The following is a 21,953-nucleotide window of genomic DNA, read 5'->3' as shown; positions in this document are numbered from 1 at the left end:
ACACTCTCTTTATTTGTCTCAGTGCTAGAAGGCTTTAATTGCACTTAAAACTAATTCCATTCCGATTTTCAGATGCTGTCTGGAGTGATTCAGTGTTTTTCTTTTCCCTGATTTCCAGGTACGGAGATATGAGGAGACAGATTGGCTTTGAAATCAGAGACATGTGGTACAACCTTGGTGAGTAGCCTGGATGTGGGAGCATGGTGAATATCTTGCATCCCTGGTGCGTCATGACACTGGCCATGTTCATCAGTGTTGGGATGTCTTAAGATCTTAATGGCTTCTGTTCCTTGGACAGCAGTTGCTACTCTTTGTAGTAACTGTTTTCAGGATTTAAGAGATAGAAGACCAAAGGCAAGGAAAGAAAATCTCATGGGTGTGGCAAAAAGAAAAATCCGCAGAGCACCCTCTTGTGTCAGGTGGACACATGGCTTGGAGCTCCTCCCTCCCTGGCATTGCCTTCCTCCCCCAGTCGCCTCAGTTCCTTCTGTGTCAAACAGGAAGCTCATTCAGCTTTGACATTTGTCATCACCTACCATATTCAGTTTTATAGACTCTGCCTTCTAAAGGGTTAATTCACCTCCTCAAAAGCAGAGCCTGTATTTAGGTACGCTGCCACCAGGTGGTGGCAGCCTAACATGCTCCTACACTCAAAGCAGTGAAGGGTCTGTGTGTATATATGAAATTAATACGATTTTATTTATAAATTAAGTAATTAAGTTTTTCCAACTACTTTTATCATGAACAGTAAGAATAAATTCGCTATTAAAATTTCAACCAATGTAACATGTAATTCTTGTAGATAAGCCCCTTCAAGAAATCAGTGACTGACAATCACTTGGTATCTTCCCAGCATCTTTACAGTACCCTCTAGGAATCCGGCCTCACTCCTCCTTGAGATGAAGCTCCCTCTGGCTCCTGCCCAGCTCAGCCCTGGGCCTGCTTTGTGCCGAGGTGTCCTAGGCCAAGGGGTGCTGGTGGCCTTGCCTTGGTCCTGAGCAAAGCATCAGTTGCTTTTCTGCCCCAGGATCTCCAGGCCTCTACTTCCTTCCTTCAAACGGACACGAGAAGCCTGCATTGGCTTGTTGCGAGAAACCTGCATTGGCTTGTTGCGAGAAACCCTCCACTCTCCCCTCTACCTCAGAGAATCTTTTCCTACTAGCAGGAGGCGGGGGTCTGTCCACATCACTCTGTTAGCCTCGTTGCATTAGGGTTTCACTTGTTGCACCAGGGTTGGGACAACTAAGCTGTGCCCCAGCCTGCTTACTTCCTGAGCAGAGTCCCTGCGGTGGCTGGAGAGCGTGGCAAGAAAGACGCAGAACCCAGCAAGCCACACTTCACTTCTAGCTCGCTGTTTGCTTTTGCATCTTCCTTGCCATTCTTTGGTTTGACATGAGGCCCAATTAGGTTCTCGGGAAGGGAAAGCCACAGCAGATGCACCCAGGTGAGGATGGAGAGCGGGTCAGAGTGGCCCTGTCTGCCTGTGCCCTGCCAGTACAAAGAGAACCTACACCATTGCATCCTTTCTGGGTGTCAGTCCTGGAGTCAGTGGAGGACCCCTCAAGGAAGTTCTGTGCTAGGTCTCCTCACATGACTTTGCTGCAGTAGCTCCTATGTCCAGAATCTGAGTATGGGGTCTCAGCTGTCAAAGGGCCTGCTTATCTCTGCAACATGATATTTACCAGGCATCATCCTGTCCTTGGCCTTCCTGCCATCCCAGGGAGGAAGGTAGGGACTCTGGGCTCAGAGTCAAGAGAGATGATAAGTCCCACCTTGAAATCTTCATCCTCTCCTACTCCTGCCTCCCTGTGAGGCCTAATTCACATGGCTCAGTCTTTCTGGGCTGTTAGATAAAGTGGTTGGACTGAATTTTTCAAGAGCCTTCCAATCCCAAAACTCAATAGTTCTATGACATATCTATACGATGATCTCAGTAATAAAGTGCTAAGGCTTTTAGAACAGGGAGGAGGACCATCCGTGATTCATTCTAATTGATCTCTCTGTGTTCTTTGTTAAAAATCATGCTCTGACAGATGCATGTGTCATTTGCTCTGGCAGGCCAGATGGCAGGCCCCACGCCAGGCGGAGACCCAGTGTGGTCCCAGGAGAGAGGGAGGCAGGAGAGGGTGGAGGGCTTTCACAGCAATGGCATGGAGGGGGGCTGTTCTCTCTTGGAATTCAGGGAGTCTGGGACTTTTATAGGCACCAGCGTTCATGAAGGAGGTAATATGAGCTCCACCTGCCACAGTCGGGCTCTCAGGGCAGACCCCAGACCTCTCCTCTGGACACAGGCTCTCTCTGAGGCCATCTTTTACCCCGGCGCCTCCTAAAAGAGTCAGTCTGTTTTCTTCTATACTTCAACTCTGAAGTATAGATGGTGAGTTGTCTTATTTTCCCCAAGAGGACGCTTGCACATATACTTTCAAATGAAGGTTCTCATTCTGAAGTGGCTCAATAACATTTCACATCATTTTTGATAACTAGAGACACCACCCTAGCAGAGGGTCTGATGGGTATTTACATACTGAAATGCTTCCTTCTCCCCATACACAGCTGCAGCCACCATTCGACTCACCCTGGCCCCTGAGCACCCGCAGGATCCTCCACTGTTCTCCATGTGCCAAGGCCATTGCCTAGCACCGAGGGAGCCTCTAAAACTCAGCTCGAGCCACAGCTGGCCAGAGATCACCCTGACTGATGGGTGCTCCTGCCTTTCTAGTTTTCTGGTTTGGGGTTGTTTTTGTTTTCAAGAATATTTAATGTCACCTCTGTAGTCCCTGAGATTGATCACCATTGAAAGTGGCTCCATTTCAATTTGTGCCACGTGCCACGATAACAAGGAAGGAAAGGCGGGCCCAGAAATGGTGAGTTTCTCCTTGTGTCCCCTCCAAGTGCTTGGGCAGGCCCGGCCTTCTGAGGATACACTTGGGTCTGACACAAAGCCCTTGGTTCTCTTGACGTTATCTGTAGTGCTCCAGGTAGGCCAAGTCAAGCGACAGGAGACTTTTGATTTGGAAAAGGTTGCAGTGAAGAGAGCAAATTTCCCCCTTCCCTCCTGTCAGTGGCTGATTTGAATATGGTGATTAATGCATGAGATGTGTGTTTTGCAGCTTTTTAGCCAGGAACATTGACTCTGGCCTGAGAAGCAGCCAAGAGGTCGAAAGTAAACCATGACTGGCCAATTAGGGTCACGGACTTGGAAACAACAGGAAATGACAGTCAACCACCAGAGTTGGGTTCCTTGCTGGTAAAATAAGTTATTTTTCAAAGTGAGGGAGATGATCGTAAAAGCACCTGCAGCCCACAGGATATTCCCCAAGCAGCCCCTCAGGATAGCTAAGGATAGCCCCACGGGGTGGCCTCAGGAGCCCAGCTCCTTCCTGCCATAATCCCACGTGCCTCAGTGTCTTTGCCAAGGCTGCCACACTCCAAATTTATGACAGCACATCTCAGTTTCCCAGGATGTACACAGCCTACTTTGCACGTAGTTTTTTTGTTTGTTTTTGTTTTTTTTTTTTTACTTTTTTTGTAAATGGGTGCAGGTTTGGGAACATATTGGCAGGATGATAGCACTGACTCTGCCAAGAAAATAGAAATGGAAATCAGATCTATTTATCAGCTTGCAATTAATAAACTGTCACTTGAGCAGACCTTCAGCTGAACGCTCCATGAGTCTCCTCCTTGAGTCTTTCCAATAGTGTGCATGGCCCATAGAGAAGAGCATCTCAGCTCTTGCCTCCCCCATGCCCAGCCTCAGAGCAAGGATCTGGGGTCTGTTTTGCTCAATTTAATGCAAGGGCAAACATGGCACTGCCCCGTGGGACAGAGTGATGTGTTTCTTTCCCTCCCAAACCTGTCATATTTTGAGTCTGAAAGGAGAAATCAAAAGCAGGCTCTCTCTCAAAAGAGAAAAGGGCGGAAAATGTGTTTATTTACCCAGCTCCTGAGTTATTTATCAAAGCGTACTCTGTGCAGCAGCCCGCTGGAGCACCTGATCTCCTTGCCTGTGCCGCCTCGATTTACATTTTGTTTATTACATCCAGCACACTGGAGCGAGCACTAGACCCGAGCCAGCCAGAACAAATGTGCTTGGAGCAAGATCTTTATCCGCCGTGTTGGGTTTGGGATATTTTTCATGCAGGGATTCCCTTCATGGGTGTTTTTTGGTGACTGAGCAAATTGTGTGCTTTTCATTAAAACCTGTATACAGTGTGGCCTAACGGGTTTGGCTGGGTGGTGGAACTTTTTGCTCTGTGTATACAGAGATTTTTCTAGGATAAGTCTATGTTTAATGTCCCAGATTTTTTAACACCAGTGATTGCAAAGAGATAATTTAAACACCTACAGGGAGGCTTCTGACTGGGGAGGCCCTGGCTTCGTGAGAAAACAAGATGTTGTTCCCAGGGGAAACAGCTCCGTGTTCTGGAACTAGAATAGACTCTAGGTGGGCTATGAGACTGGCAAGGACTGGAGGTAAAATATTCTCCTCATCACCTTCCTTTGTCTCAAAAGTGTGCCCTGTTTTTCTTTTAAGTCTACACTGCGGAGTCACCTTGGTCCTCATTGGTTCCAACCTGAGTTCATCGTTAAATTTGAGCAAGATGTGCTCCAGGGAAAATCCATAATACAAATATCAAAAAAAAAAAAAAAAAGGTGGCTACCAGAGAACATTCTCTCCCCACTCCTGCTCGCCGTGGGGACCATTGGTTTGCGAAGAGTCAGTCCCCAGGGTTGTCACTATGCACAGAACTCGGTACCAGCTCCAGGCCAGTGTGTCTTCTGTACTAATAAGGAGGGTAATAATCAGAGGTTAAGCTACTGTCGTTTTGGTTTGCTTCTTTTTCCAATCCCTGCTTCTACAACCACTTGTTACTGCTTTCTATGTTTTTCCCAGCTTGGAACAATAAAACCTGTTGGTGACAGACAGAACTTTATGACACTGAAATTGTGGTTGATGAACAACTTGCTGTCACCATCATCTGTTTTCTGAAACATTGGCTCTGACATTTTTTAGGCATAATACACAGAAAGTGTCACCTGAGAGATGGAATATAATAGCATTTTCAAGAGAATGCTTTGCAGCAGTTACAGGCCTTTCAGAAACATTAAGCATTTGGGAAAGTGATGAGAATCACACAATGATAGTCTTAGTCAAATTATTAATTATGTCGTAAAAGTTAAAAATAAGATGTTAATTACATTTTGTGTGTATGTCCATCCAATAAGAAGTCATTCAGTCTAATTATGAGGATTACATATTTTCTTAAGTATAGTTATAGTAGCCACATTTGTTTAATGATTCTCTTTACAGAAATGTGTATTTGCTGAATTGCAAAGAAAACTAAAGAATTTGTTTCCTGATTGTGTAAAAATATTAATAAGATTGATTAATTTGGGATGCATTGTTGGTGTTAACAAAATATCACAAATATGTTATTCAAACATTTAATTTCTTGGGCATTCTTCTGTTATATTTTGGAAATGAAATGGTTTAGTTGTAGTGGGGTGAAATGAAAACAAAATCAAGATTTCTGAAAGACAAGAGGGTCGGCTTTTAAAAGACCACCTTTTTGATAGGACCTGCCTCTGAGTTTCATTATGTCGCCTTAACTAAGGTTCGCAGCCCCTTGTTTAGAAAGGAGTCTCCCAGGAGCTTCATTCCGGAGGTGCAGTGTCCAGGCGGTGAAAGAAGCTTGGCACTTGCTGTGGTTTCCTCCCCCTGCCATCTCTCTGAACTTGCCTGGTTCACTTCAAGCTCTTTAGGAGCTCACCCTGATCCTCAGAGGTACAGCAGCCATGCACCCACAGGAAATGCGGTCCCCAGCTGGGGTGGGGACAATGGCAGCCAACCCACAGCTAGCAGGAGGAAGGGGCTGGCCACATCAGGCCCAACCGCCGGCTGCTCGGCCCAGTCACCAGATTTCCCGATGGTGATCCTAGGCTAGCATCTTCCTAAGTCAGAGATAGAGGCCCGGGAAAGTACAATACCAAGATTTCCAACAAAAACCACTGAAATTAAAAACGTAAATTGAGTGCTTGTGAGAAGCCAGTCTCTACTTTCTGGGGGTTTATTTTAGAATTGTAATATCTCAGCAGTGGTGGATAAAATGACAGAAAATGACAGATCACTGACCTCTCTGTTCATTTTGCAATTACAGAGGACAAATAAGGGAGTGGACAGCTCAAACAGTTTCTCTTTCAGAGAGGCGGGTAGGGTCCTAGTGCCATGCAAAGATGCTGAGACAAGCAAACAGGGAAGGAATTTGTAAGATGAGAGTCACAGCTAAGCCTTCATAATCTCAGACCCAGGTTCAAATCCTGCTCCTCCCTTTCTCTGAACAGCTCACGGAACAGCTTTGGGAACAGCCCACTTTCCTCATCTGTTTAATAGGTTAAGAAGGTGCCCATCTCACAGGGTTACTGTGAAAATTCAGTGAGATGATGCTTTCTCCTGAGCTTGTCATGTAAATTGTAAATGCTAGCTAATATGATCGTATTATGATTCACGCTTGAAAACTTTTGAGAAACATTTTGCTCAGTTCTTTAAAAATCATATCTGGGACAAGCTAGGTGAGATGAGATATAATAAAGTCGTTCTTTAAATAAGCATTTTCCTATCAAACAATAGCTCGAGAAGGTCGAATCACTGCTGTTTTTAGGGTTTCAGCCTCAGATGCCGGCGCCTTGATTTACTTTGATTGGAGTCATTTGGAATGTTGCAGAAATCACTCTGCATTATTTACAGAGGTGTCAAATGGTAAACTCATCTTCATAAGATGTGGGAGATAAAAAGGACCCAGGAGACTATCTGCTCTCTCTCATTTGTCGGCTCCTGTTCCTGTCACTGTGCACAGAGTTAGAGGCTGAGACTCCCCACTCGCAGCCCCTGCTCTACTCAGAACTGGGAATCAAGCTGCGTGTGTTCTGAATCCCTGTGACAGAATTGGCTACTTGTAAAACAGTGTTTATCTTCTCTGACAGAGAAGTCATGATTACAGGCTTATATTGCGCAGCTCTTTGAATAGCGTCACTTATAAAATGTGGAATACAGGCCACTTCTTATACTAATGGCTGGGAAAGTTCAAAATCATCATCTGCAGAGAGAATTTGATGCATATTTTCACCATCCTGCTGCTCAAAGTCACAGTGATCTGTGTTGTGTTGTTTTATCCATTTAAGCCCATTTTAGAATTCTATTTTTCTTTATTTCTGAATACTGTATTTCTTTATTCCAAGGTCAACACAAGATAAAGTTCATTCCAGAAATGGTGGGCCCAATATTAGAAATGACGTTAATTCCCGAGACGGAGCTGCGCAAGGCCACCATCCCCATCTTCTTTGATATGATGCAGTGTGAATTCCATTCGACCCGAAGCTTCCAAATGGTAAGGACAGAGATGTGCAGCCAGTGGCCGGGGACATGAAGGAGACAAACCTGAAAACCTTGAAAAAAACTTGTAGACAATTTTAGAGTTAAAGGTGCCAACATGGAAAACACATTTTCCTACAGCTTGAGACAGAAAAGGCCTGTGATTTTCCTTATTGAAGAAGCTTATCATCCCTTACACTCAACTTTCAGGAGGATTATTCTGAATTTTTAGCTCTTACTTACTTCTTTTAATCTGGATTTACTTACACATTCAACCCTGGATAAAAGTCTCTTGCTCCCACTTCTTGGTACGTGCTCTTGTAGAGTGTTTACTCAAAGGTCATGTGTTACATTCTCTCAGTCCGGCTGCTTATTGCAGAATTATGGTATTTTGAAAGCTAAAGTCTTTGCTTTTATTCTCTTAAGTGTGTGTCTTAAGAGACTTAAAGTCTTTTGCCTGTGCAATGAAACTGATGAAAATTCCTCTAAGAAAGTGTATATAAAGTGCTCAAAACCTACTATGCCAAACAGCACGAGGGGCAAACTCTGCTGCATAACTTACGCTCAGGAAGTAACAAAATCTCCTTATGGATCCCAAGAAAATAAGTATATAGTGTTTATGTATTCTTGGGTTGGCACCCACACCCACACATACACAGGCACATCCCCACACACACATACACATGTATATCCCCCCCCACACATGTATATCCACACACACACACGTACATTCCCCACACACACATACACATGTATATCCCCCCACACACACATATATACACACATACACATGCACATCCTCACACACACATACACGTGTATCCACACACACACATACGTATATCCACACATACATACACATACACATGCACATCCTCACACACACATACACATGTATATCCACACACATGCACATCCCCCACACACATACACATGTATATCCCACACACACACGTATATCCACACACACATACACATGCACATGCACATCCTCACACACACATATACCCACACACACATACACATACACATCCTCACACACACATACACATGTATATCCCCCCCACACACGCATATACACACACACACGTACATCCTCACACACACACACGTATATCCACACACACATACACATGTATATCCACACACGTACACATACACATGTACATTCCCCACACACACACACGTACATACCACACACAAATGTATGTCCACACATACATACACATGCACATGCACATCCTCACACAGATACACATGTATATCCCCACGCACATATACACATACACACGCACATCCCCACATACACATACACATGTATATCCACACATGCATACAAATACGCATACACATCCCACACACACATACACATGTATATTCCCACACACACATATATATACACACACACGTACATCCCCACACACACACGTATATCCACACACACATACACATCCTCACACACACGTATATCCACACACATGTACACATACACGTGTACACATACACATATACATCCCCACACACACAGACACATGTATATCCACACACACATACACATGTATATCCCACATACACATGCACATCCCCACACACATACACATGTATATCCACACACACACATATATCCCCCACACACACATACACATGTGTATCCCCACACACACATACACATGTATATCCCCCCACACACGTATATCCACACACACATACACATGCATATCTTCACACACACATACACATGTATATCTCCACACACATATACACATACACATGCACATCCTCCCACACACATACACATGTATATCCACACACATACACTTACACATGCACATCCCCCACACATACACATGCACATCCCCCACACATATACACATGTATATCCCCACACACACATGTACATCCTCACACACACACACACACACACACGTATATCCACACACACATACACATCTTCACACACACACATGTATATCCACACACATGTACACATACACATGTACATTCCCCACACAAACATACACATGTACATCCCCACACATACACAATGTATATCCACACATACATACACATACACATGCACATCCTCACACACACATACACATGTATATCCCCACACACATATACACATACACATGTACATACCCACACACACATACACATGTATATCCACACATGCATACAAATACACATGCTCATCCCGCACACACATACACATGTATATCCCCACACACACACATATACACACACACGTACATCCACACAATGTATATCCACACACACACATCCTCACACACACATGCACATGTATATCCACACACACATACACATGTATATCCCCCACACATACACATGCACATCCCCACACACACACATACACATGTATATCCACACACACACACACGTATATCCCCACACACATACACATACACATGCACATCCCCACACACACATACACATGTATATCCCCACACACACACACACGTATATCCCCACACACATACACATGTATATCCCCACACACATACACGTATACATGCACATCCCCACACATGCACATGGTATGACTTTCTCCTTAGGGTACTAATGGTTTGACCATGATGCTTTGCAGGAGACCTAGGAGAAGCCCAAGTGCTAGGGAGTCCTCTGGATTGAAAGATACCTTTTAAAAATTATTATACTGGACCAGATGTGGTGGCTCACGCCTATAATCCTAGCACTTTGAGAGGCCAAGGCAGGCAGATCACTTGAGCTCAGGAGTTCGAGACCAGCCTGGGAAACATGGCAAGACTCCGTCTCTACAAAAAATATAAAAATTAGCTAGGCATGGTGGTGCATGCCTTGCTCAGGGAAGTCAAGACTGCAGTGAGCTGTGATCACGCCACTGCACTCCCGCCTAGGTGACAGAGCCAGACCCTGTCTCCAAATAAATACATACAAATTAAAAATTATTATAGCAATTCAAGTCAACATACTAAGCATTTTACATAGATTTTAGAGGAATTTGCAGAAAAATTCCTATAATGAAAGGAAATCAAAACTTCATCAATCTAGATAGTTTAATGTTGGTGGGATCTAATATGAAAGGGTATATTATCCTTACCCACCTCTGCAGTTTATCATTTAAGAGAGCTTTGAGTAGTTTATAGATTTTCATTGGTCGTCTTCATCACATCACACGAAGGCAGCATCCACGAAGAATGATTTTGCTCTTTCGTAGAACAGAAAAGAGAGAAACGAAACCAAAACAGTCTCCACATTGTGAGTAGAAGTTGAGTTTAGATACTGAAGGCAGGGAGACTGAGATTCACAGGCTTAGCCAGGTATTATCTGGGTCTTCAGCAAATCACTCAGCATCTTTTAAGTCTCCAATTCAAGCTTGTAACCTTGGCATGAAAGAGAATCTACCAGAAAGGCATGTAGTGAGAATGAAATAAAATCAGACCTGTACACCCCCTTGCATGGTGCCCGGCACCGTGAAAGGCAGCTGTGGATGCTGCTGTTCTTTCAGGGCTCCACCCTCCCTTGGTCTGGGTGTTTGTGGAGTGCAGGGAGCAGCCTGCAGGGTGAGCCCCCAGTGTCTGCAGGCCCATGGGGCCCAACGCTGCATACGAACCTGGGCGTGGCCATTTCATCAGGGCTGCTCCCGAAGCTGGGGAGGAGCGCACAGGAGATGAACAGAGTCTGACTGCTGGAGCCGTTTCCTTCAACCTTCACACGCCCACAGCTGTGCTTCCAAACCCATTGCAGAGGGGCCTAACACCTGGCTAGGATATCATTATTTGTTTTTTACACTTTGCTCCACTAGGCAGTTTTTTATTTTTTTGAGTCGGAGACTCACTCTGTTGTCCAGACTGGAGTGCAGTGACGCAATCTCAGCTCACTGCAACCTCCGCCTCCCCGGTTCAAGCGATTCTCCTGCCTCAGCCTCTGACTAGCTGGGACTACAGGTGTGCATCACCACGCCTGGCTAATTTTTGTTATTTTAGTAGAGACGGGGTTTCACCGTGTTGGCCGGGATGGTCTCAATCTCTTGACCTCGTGATCCACCCACCTTGGCCTTCCAAAGTGCTGGGATTACAGGAGTAAGCCACTGCGCCCAGCCCTAGGCAGTTTTTTATAAGGTGACTGTTATTTTCACGTTATTCTAACTGTGGACAGTAGGGAGGGCTTTAGTTTAATTTCCCCAGTGTAATGTCAGTTGTGCTGGGATGAGTGGTGTTAGTACCTGCCTCCCTTCTTCCTTCCTTTCTCCCTCCCTTTCTTCCTTCTTTCCTTCCGTTCTCTCTTTTTTTCCAAGATAGCAGAAGGTCTCCCTGTATTTATTTTTAATGATATTAAAGATAATTCATTTTCGTAAGAACAGCTGTTTTTGTTTCTCTGGCTCACTCTCAGTCTGTGTATATACAAAGTGTTTGTATAAAGACTGTACTAATACAACATTGTAAATACTATACTTAGTTTTTTTTATTAATGTTGTTTCTGTTTGACAATATATCAAAGAGCTTTCCCTTAATTACAACATAGCAACCATGATACTAGTGATATTACTGATGGTATAAAATTAACTATCACTTTCTTGATATAACTGAGCATGTAGGTTGTTTGCAGATTTTCACTGCTGCGAATAACTGTGCAGCGAACACATGCATGCATATAGCTTGAATTTATTTTGAAAGTTTTCCCAGTATACATTCTCATAAATGTAATTACTGATTTCAAATATTTTTGTAACTTTTGATATTATTGCCAAATGGTTTGATGTTAGTACCATAAGATTTGCCCCATCTCTGTCGCTGCTGGCACGATATCATGGCCCCCATTTCACTGCCAACTCGTTGGAACTACAAATTATAATTTAAATGCTTTTTCCTAGGCAGAAAATTCATCTGACTTTTTGAATTTTATATAAATCAAGCCCAAAGAAGGACTTTGTGAAAAATTGCTACTAAAGAATCAGGCTAAGGGGGAAAGTGTATTTATATAGGTAAATGTCACTAGCACAGAAAACTAAGATCAAAAGTATTTAAAACATCGTTCCATTTGTCACTTTTTAAGCAGTCTTTGGGTCAAAATAAGGTTAAGGGCAGTTAGAATAAAGATGAACAGGAGTTTGGTTTCTGAATTGTCCCCCTTTTCCCTCACATTCTTTTGTCTCATGGCTGCCTTGTGGCAGATTTAAAAAATCTTACAATAATCTTCTGAGGAGGTGGTTCATTTTCTCCAATTTGCAGGGGCCCCAGGTTTGCTAGGAAATGGTCTGAAGTTAAGGAGAGCCACAGAATTTGTGCCACCATTTTAAACACTGTCTTCCCATTGGGCTTCAAACTCCACCCAGCGTCGGGAAACATCTTTCCAGAAAACCAAACTGGTTTTGAGTAATACCATGAAGTAGGTGGTATGTTTAGTTCCATCTCATAAACACCAGACTATTTCACAAGCATGAAACATGCCGTGCTTGGATGTATGTAAATCCAAGCATAAACGTGAAGACACAGATTCACCCACAAGAAGGACCCACCGAGCGTGGTCAGCTGCCTGAACTGTTGCTTCAGAGTCACCTGTTTATCTGTGTTGTCATCTGCTTGAACCTCTGCAGACAAGGGATAGCGTACATTAAAGATCTTTAAAATGAACGCAGAAAAAGTAACCCTTGTTTTAAAAAAAAATCTCTCTTGGATGTGAATCTGCTTCTATGGTTGGGAAAAGATCAGTTTTCTTCTGTTTGATGTGCTCACCTCAGCTTCCCAGCTGGAATGCCCCAAGCCTGCAGCATCGTCCCCTTTTCTGCCAGTCTCCTTGTCACTGGGTTTTCCGGCTGTGGGTCACGCTGGCCTGGCCTTTGCTTGCTCCCCTGGCCTCCGTGGCAGTCGGTTGTGAAGCTTCATCAGTCCTCCCTCTGCCTAGTCTGCAGCCTCCATCCTCTGCACAGTCACCATTGCACTAATCCAGGATTATTCCTGGGCCACAGTGTTTGTCTCTTGACTTGCTCTATCTACGTTTTCTAAGTCGTTTCTGCCCCCAGTTCCACTCGTCCCTCTCAGCTGGTCTTCTGAAGCACAAGGGATGGCCCCTATTCTTTGTTGGTGATGTGGGCGAATGTGTAGAGTGGGCATGTGTGTGGCACACTGGTGCAGGGCTGGCCCCACCTGCTTCTCCATCCATGAGCTTCTGGGAGCTCCATCCATGAGCTGCTGTCTAACTCCTCTGCCACAAGCCCAGTTACTCACCTTATTAGTCACCTCAGCAAGGGCTTCAGTTGCCTCCACTTTCATAGCAGATGTGCAAACCCTACTGGAGTGGGGGGAAGACATTAGGCAGTTTGTTTTTACAACACTTTAGTGTTTTGAGCCCATAGAGAGCTTACGTTTTAAAGGTTGCTATGTCTTTTGGAGTGGAGCTGTTAATGTGCTACTGCTTGTGAAATATGAAATAATATGTATGTCCAGGTTGTATTTTACTCTTACAATTGGAGTAGAGAGGAGACCTGCTGGATTCAGAAGAAAAACCTGCTATTCTACTCAAGATTTAACTGCACCAAATCATTACTGGCATTTTAAAAGCATGTGTTACAAATTGGCTTTTCTAACATTGCCCAGAGTTTCTGCTCTCGCGCTCTTCAGCCGCAGCGGAGGGCATCTCATCAGAACGTTCTTTCCCTTACACCTCCTCAGGAGCCTACTGATTTCCTGTCTCCACTTGTGCAAGGAAGAGCACAAATTTTCCTTCGGAATAGGCTCAGCCTTGCCCTTAACCTGCTTCTCCAGGGTCCGTGTGTTGAGTGGGCTCTCTTGGCGGCAGGATGGGGTGGCATGGAGTTATCCTTTCATGGGCCATGTCCTCCTTGTGGCCTGGGACACTGTGTCCAGGGCTGCAGTGAGTGCCTTAGGTCAGCTTGACAGCACTCGCTCTGGGGAGGTAGCGATGAAGCTCCACGAAAGGCTTCAGACTGAAGGTCCCTGATGCTCGTGGAAGCCCCCAGTGAAGGGCCGTGCTCTGCAGGGGCTGGGCCAGAAAGAAGCCTGTGAGATGGGAGGCCCCCAGATGTGCACAGTGGCCGTGAATTCTTCTTAGAAATCCCTCCTACCTTCAAAGTCGTATGTTTCACTGTAGCCTGGGTCCACAGCCATAGAGCTCCAGTCCTTTGACAGGAAGGCGCTCCCAGCGACTGGACGCTGCGTGACGCTCTAGCAGTCTCACACCTCTCTCCCATCCCAGCCCTGTTTGTGTACGGCCAGGAGGCTGCTGCCTGTGGAGGGATTTCTTTTCCTCCTAGTGCTTGTAGTGTGGATACTGCAGGCCGAGGGAGGTGGGGAGACATGTGGGAAGCCCCAGTGGATGCCTACTGTAGCCATGCCCCTGAGGTGGCCCCCAGCCCTGTGGCTGCTGTCATCAGCCACCCCCTGCATCACTGGGCACTCTTGTGCCACTTCCCTGCCCTGTCCATACTCAAGGCCACTGTGGACATCTGGGGCCTCCCAGGCGTCTGTCTGGCCAAGCTCCTGCCAGAACATGGCCCTTCACAGGGGAAGTTCCATTAGCATCAGAGACCTTCCGTCTGGAGGCCTTGGCAGAGCTTCATCACCACCTCCCCAGAGCCAGCTCTGTCAAGCTGACCTCAGGCACTCACTGCAGCTCCTCAGCAAAAACCCATTTCTCATCTCTTCTGCCTCTTTTGTCTCTGAGTGCTCCAGCTGCCTGTGGTCAGCCTGGCTCTTCCAGCACTTTCTGTGAATCTTTTATGATCCGGATGCCCCAGCCATTCTCCTGACTCATCCCCCCACTGCTGCTTCTTCCTGTCCTGGTGCCTAAGGGCACATTCTCTGCCCCCTTTCCTTACAGCTGGCCAACACCTCAAGATACCACCACAGCCGTGGTCATCCCACCCCCTCACCCTGTCCCCACCCCAGTCCAGAGAGTAGCATGCTTACCCCTAAACTCAGGACTCTAGGAATCTCCACTTGTTTGAAAGGAGAGATCCTACTTGGTAAGATTTTGGAACTGAGAAGCTGGCAGGGGAGATATGGAGAGGCATTGGGGTCTTCATGTCCCTTATACCATCCACCTGGACGAGCCTGCCCTTGGTCACAGGAGATGAGCCCTCCCCTGGCCTTAAGCTGACTCTCCCTACCTCACCAAGAACCCTGCCCTCCCATGGACCACACTCCAAGTCTCACCCTCATACTGGATTTTGCTTCATAATAAAAAGCATACTTTTAAATTCCCTCCTGGCATCTTTTTAAAGAATTCCATTTGTTATGCCTTTGGAAAATACAGAACTAACAGCTGAGAATTGCAGCAAATGACCATATGGGCCATAGACCATTAATAAAAATGGAATGGAAAAAGCTGCCCAGCAAAAATAATATTTTCAATCATGGAGCTATTTTCTGTCATCCTTGTGAGGCTCAGTAAAATGCTCCACAACTTCCAGAAATTCCCATTTAGTCGTAACAGTATTAGAACATGAGTAATCTTTGTGTCATCGGTGTTGCCAAGCTCCTGTTTGAATAATCTCTTCATGCTGCCCATGCCGGTAACCAGAAGCCGGTAATTGAATAGCCGGGTGAATGTCGTCGGCTTCTGCCACTTGGTGGAAAGGCCAATGTATTTTCCACTGTAATATGAATGTGAATGAGTTTGGTAGCAATTCTATCTGGTTTATTCTTTAATTCATTGGGATTTTATTTGTTGGTTTGTTTATTTTTGCTTTCAATGTCAAAATAATTCTTGCCTAAAGAGGAAATATGGCACAAGAGGCTTCTGTTTCATTGAATCCAGACCCAAAGATGGTCTGAGAGGCCATGGAAATCAATATCCTTGACTCCAGGAGCAGTGACTATATTGAATTCCATTCCTAAAAGCCCTCTAGCAAAGAGATTCTCAAACTTCCATACTCCCCTTTAACCAAATTAAACAGGACTAATTTTGAGGCCATGTTCCCAGAGTCCACTGGAATTGCATGCAGCCCTAAAGTCACTCTTTGATCTGTGTCATGTAGATGTAAGGAGCCGCTGCACCTGTCGCAGGCATCAGCAAGGTGTCGTGGCCTGCGATGGACAGCTCCCCAGCCAGGCAGCTCCACGTGAGTGGCTCTGGTCCTCCAGGCTCATGAGTGTTTGATGAGAGCTCCAAGGTCAGCAAGCCCCCTGCTTGATGGACATAGGAGGATGTGGAGGTTTTTGAATGTGGGATGAAGTGCCACTGATGAATTAAGTGTGTAATTAAGTTTCCAGAGCAGTTAGGCAAGAGGAATGCTCTATATATAAAGATATGAATGTGTCTGAGCACAGGAACTCAAGTGATGGATCGAGAGGAACCAGTCACTTCAAGGATGTCAGCATGGGCGCCTGGAGCCCCAAGGGTTGTGAGGTGCCACCCTTCTCTCTGCTGAACCTTGTGGGTTTCATCTTCTTAACCATGTTTTCCACCCATTTGCAGTCCAGCAGCTTTCTCCCACCCACCTCCTCCTGCACATCCTCAGGGGGTAAGGTGTGGTTGTGCAGTTTCATCAGATTGGCCCCATTCCGGGGAGAGAAGGCAGAGAGAGTCTGATTCCTTGGTGCCCTCTGAAACCAGGAGGTGGTCCAACACCATGCCCCTGCCTGCAGTATCTTCTGAGCATTTTTTCTTTAAATACAGGAAAAACTAGAGCACTCTGGGCAAAGAGCAGCATTGTGCTAAGGTCTATTTGTAAAGGGTCAAATAAGCCCTTCTGCTAATGTACTTAGCAGACCATGTCCATAGATTTCAGATTTCACCCAGCTCTTGATGACCTCGGAGCCCTCCATCAAGGCGGTGAGTGATCTGTGCAAACCTTTCCACCCTGGCCCAGCCTCCTGCTGCACTCCCACAGAACGCTAGAGCTCTTCTATTATGTAAAGCATGGTCCTGGCTGGCTGGCTGGCAAGTGCAGGCTGATTTTATACATTACAGATGTATAAAATTATAGATGCATTAGTAAGAATAATAAATCTCACCCAAAACAAAAATTATGCATTCCAAACCACATATAATTGGCTTTTGGATTAGCCACTACTGGGATCCTTCTCTCCATGATCTTTCAAATAGGTGCCAATAGCCTATGGTTAACTGTGGCAGTGAGTGGCAAAAGCAGTGGTTCCTTTTCAAGTTAATTGAATTAACAAGATGTCAATACCGCTTTGAGCTCAGCCCCCTGATTCCATCACGTTCAATTTAACAGCAACTTTTCCGAAAGGCCTTCTGTCCATAAGTGTTCTCTTGTTTCATGTTCTCAGAGGGCCGCTGGTATCAGACACTTAGAGACTCTCTGTTCAGCATTTTAAGTTGGACACCCTGTGAATATTTTTGTAGCAATATTAGTGATTCAGAAAAGAGAAGAAAATATAATGGTTTTGCTTATTATGTGAGTGAGCCTCTGCCACCTTTTGAGCAACACAGGAAACCCTTGCTAATTTTATCCCAGCCATAGAGAACCTTGTTGCAAATCAGCAGACAATGTGCATTTACAAGGAAGATAATAAGCATGATTTTTATAAAACCAGCTCTGCTCTATCAGCAAGTGTACTATCTCCAATTTAGTGGGACAGGATCATTTAATTCTGATTATAGTAACAGTTCACAGCACACTAGCGAATCAATTCGAGTGTGTTCTGTAAAAATTAACGAGGATCCTGGAATTGGAGGCTAGCTGTGGATCTCTGGTATTGAATTCTTGCTAATAAACAGAATAGGGTGGCCAGGTGTTTGTGTAAATTACTCAGTTTGGACTAGGGTTAGTAAAATTAGAATCAGCTGTGTTGTGATTGACTTACCATTCATCCACTTTTTTTGGAAATCATTAAGTTCTTCAGTCGAAACTTGATCAGCAGCACACCCAGGTAGCTGTAACTTCCCCATTGCCGGTGTTTGTGACAGCGAGATTTACGTGGAAGCACAGAAAACATGCCGTTTTCATAACCTACACTCCGCGTTCAGATCCCTTCGGATTGACCAGTGAGGAGCGATTTTAAATGCCTGCGTGTTTGCCCATGTCAGGAGAAGGCACATTTCTCTGCATTCTCTGTACCTCTCGTGTTGTCTGTACTCATTAAACATACATGAAATTGAATCATGTTTTGATTAAATTTAATTTAATTTTGTGTCTTTATTATTTGTCCTGACGCATCAGCCCTCATCAAATATTTAGTCTTTGAAGTCTGTCTGGATCATGCCACCACCTGGGAGATGGGACTGCCTTGAAATGCCAACTTTTGGGCTACTACCAAGTGTTCTCCCTTGTATCTGATCCCAAAAAGAACTATCTTTTGCAGAATTATTTTCTGTAAAGAGCAGGATAGTAGTGTTTAGTATCAAAAGGTTGTTATTTTACAGTAAAAATCGTTAATGTGAGATTTCAGGTGAAAAAAATAAAGCAAGTCATTCCTCCTTCAATAGAACCATCTGTCTGTGCTGCTAAAATCCCTCAATTTCTTAGGCCAGACAGAATCAAAAAGAAGTGTTTATTTGGGGGAAGAGACCATGGAGAAGATCAAGAAGAAAATTGGAGAGATTCACTAAGGTCCAGGTTCTGGGAATGTTGCTGAGTCCTTGATGTCAGGCAAGAATCAATACTTCTCTCCAGTGCTTAAAGCCTGTGTTTCATCTGTAGTGTGATACAGCTGTGGCTTTGGGCAGTGTGTACTGACCAAGGACAGGCAGGGCATCTGTGTCCATTTTGAGGCCCCTCCTTGGGTATCACCACTCCTTGCTTATTGCTTCTCCAGGGGGTCATAGTCACCTGCTCCTGCTGGGGCATCCCCAAGTCTCTGGTGCCCACAGTGTCTGTCACAGGCCCTCTGGATGAGCTGTTTTCACTACTGGACTTGGCTCGGCCAAGAATGCAGGTTGTGATTTATCAACGCTGTAGACCACTCCTTTGCTGACATATGAAGCCCTCTCCAGCTTTATCCAGTCTAAGCACTTTATCCAATCTAAGTTGGTCTAAGGCCAACTGTATTCAATAGTTTCTATACACACAGCACATTCATTCCATTACAGCATCAAAGGCACTGTTTGAGGTTTTGGGGCTGGCTAGAGCAATGACCAAAGAAAACTTCTTCCTCTCACTCAGCTTACATTCCACTGGGATCCTAATAACAGTGGATGGCTTGAGCATTGTTGCCTGAGAAAGTAGGTGATTGAACATAGCTTTAAAGAGATCCCAGAGACCCTTGCGTACATGCCCGTGGCGTACCTGCTTTCTGAAGCCTGAATTCAGCTTTCTCCAATTCTTCCTTGGTCCATCCTCCTTCAGTTTAGAGTGCGCATGTCTCATCTTTATGGGAACGAATGATCTCACAGCCCCTCCGTGCTACTGACACAAGTCAATGGTAACTCAGGGTCCCCTGCAGCATGGCTGATCACCAGGCCAGAGTCCCAGTACTGAGGTGGCTGTGAACTCTGCCAGGGATGGGGAACTGGGCAGTGAGGATGGAGAAAACATGTCCATTGTTATTGAGGTCTTTTTCAGCCTGATCAGACACTTGAAGACATTTTAGAGATTTCCACCTCCCCAGAATTTAGAGTTTTTCTAAAAGCACGGATCTGAGACATAATGAGCTGATACTGGCAACCTTTCTGCACCCTGATTCCCAGGAAATTGAATCAGAAGCTGGGGGATGGAGGATAGGCTGGAGATGGACCTTCTTGAGGTGCCTGCTGGTCTGTCTTTAGGGACATTGCTCCTCTTGCTCTTCAGAACATTTTTTCAGCCAGAGTGAGGTATTTCACTAGGATCTATCAAGGAATGGCAGCTAAGTGGCCCCTAGGATGCTTTCAGATTGCCGAGAACTCTTCACTGGCAGGAGAAACACCATCTGTTCATTTCAGGAACCAACGAGCTATTTTGGATGTTACGTGTTCGTAGAGATGAAATTTGAGAATTTTTTCCATGCTGCGCTTTGATTTTTTTTTCCCCCCTACAGTTTCCTTGTCTTTCTTCCCCTGGTTCTTGCTCCTGCTATCAGGACGTGCATGTTCAGGCTCCGTTAACCAGAAAAGGAAATGAAAGGTCCTTCTGTGGCAGGGGATCATCAGAAACCTCCAGGGGTTCTGTGTTGGCAACTCTTAAACGAGGCTTCAAAGGCAGAGGGTAGCCGTCTGGGATGATCTCTCTTGTTGATTTATGTGCTATTGACACTCAAGTCATAAAATGAAATACCCACCATAGTGATTATTTACGCTTCCTCTGTTTAATTATAGTTTGAAAATGAGATCATCACCAAGCTGGATCATGAAGTGGAAGGAGGCAGAGGAGACGAACAGTACAAAGTGTTGTTTGATAAAATGTAAGTGTTGATTAGCAGTGGGATTTATGTCGGAGAGAGATAGAGCTGTATATCTCTCAGGGAGAGATAATTAGGGAGACCGTAATTAGACTACAATGAACTTCGTAGCACAGAAATAATTAAAATGTGTTAATAATGGAAAATAGTTAAAATTGCACCTCCGTTGAGTTTCTTTTTCTGAGTGTGATTAACAAGGTGTGTATAATTATTTTTCAGCCTTCTGGAGCACTGCAGGAAGCATAAATACCTCGCCAAAACAGGAGAAACTTTTGTAAAACTCGTGGTGCGCTTAATGGAAAGGCTTTTGGATTATAGAACCATCATGCACGACGAGAACAAAGAAAACCGCATGAGCTGCACCGTCAATGTGCTGGTGAGTGAAAGGTTAATCACGTGTTTTCAGTTTTCACAGCACACCAGGAACTGAAGCAGGGAGTGCCCCAGCCCTTATCTATGACAGTCAGCCACGAAGCTTTCCGCGGCAGAACAATCTCCTTTGCTTGTTTCCTCATCTGTTGCAGGGAAGGAATCATGAAGCCATCCGCTCTGAATAAGTCTGTAAAATTGTCCCATCTCTGGATGTTTTAACATAGCTCTCCTTGTCATTGTGAATGATGAGTCATCGTATTTTGCAGCCAGGGTAGTGCCTCATTGATTACACCCTTAAGGCTTTGTGATTAGGAGACTATAAACGCATGCTATGTAGTAGGTAGGCTGAATGGTGGCCTCAAAAGTGGATCCATCCCCCAGTCCTTAGAACCTGCAAATGAGACCTTATTTGGAAACAAGAGGCCCTGCAAATATAATTAAATTAGGAATCTCAGATGGGATTATCCTGGATTACCTGCAAGGGGCGTGGAGAGGTGCTAACTCCAATGACAGGTGTCCTCATAAGAGACAAAAGAGGAGAAGACACAGAAGCAGAGGCTAGACCTTGTGAAGATGGAGGCGGTGATTGGAGGGATGCAGCCTCAAGCCAAGGAATGCCTGGAGCCACCAGAAGCCTGAGGAGGCCGGGAAGGATCCTCCCGTAGAGCTTTCTAGGGGAACGTTGTCCTACTCACACCTTGATTTCAGATTCTGGCCTCCGGAACTGTGAGAAGAAACGTCTGTTGTTTTAGGTTTATGGTAATTCGTTACGGCAGCCACAGGAAACCGGATCTGGGCACCATGGAGAGCAGACGCCTGGGTGACCTTGGCTGCTGCCATCTGTCTGCCATTTGCATTCCTGCTGTTGCCCTGATACAGCTGGGTTCTGTGGACACCCACTTCCTGGT

At 45.1% G+C, this 21,953-nt stretch overlaps 1 protein-coding gene across 2 annotated transcripts in view; it reads left to right on the top strand.

The window, feature by feature from the left end:
• DOCK1 (dedicator of cytokinesis 1) overlaps nucleotides 1-21,953 on the top strand; it is a 489,568-nt gene that overhangs the window by 388,695 nt on the left and 78,920 nt on the right. For both annotated transcript variants that reach the window (XM_011930180.1, XM_011930179.1), the window contains exons 31-34: nucleotides 119-177; nucleotides 7,237-7,385; nucleotides 20,591-20,676; nucleotides 20,893-21,049. In XM_011930180.1, the coding sequence (XP_011785570.1) occupies nucleotides 119-177; nucleotides 7,237-7,385; nucleotides 20,591-20,676; nucleotides 20,893-21,049 (451 nt within the window). The remainder of the gene's footprint in view (nucleotides 1-118; nucleotides 178-7,236; nucleotides 7,386-20,590; nucleotides 20,677-20,892; nucleotides 21,050-21,953) is intronic.

Source organism: Colobus angolensis, unplaced genomic scaffold (assembly GCF_000951035.1).
Source record: "Colobus angolensis palliatus isolate OR3802 unplaced genomic scaffold, Cang.pa_1.0 Scaffold85, whole genome shotgun sequence".
Classification (NCBI taxonomy): Eukaryota; Metazoa; Chordata; class Mammalia; order Primates; family Cercopithecidae; genus Colobus; species Colobus angolensis.
Note: the sequence above shows the minus strand (reverse complement) of the source record. Positions and strands in the feature narration are given on the sequence as shown.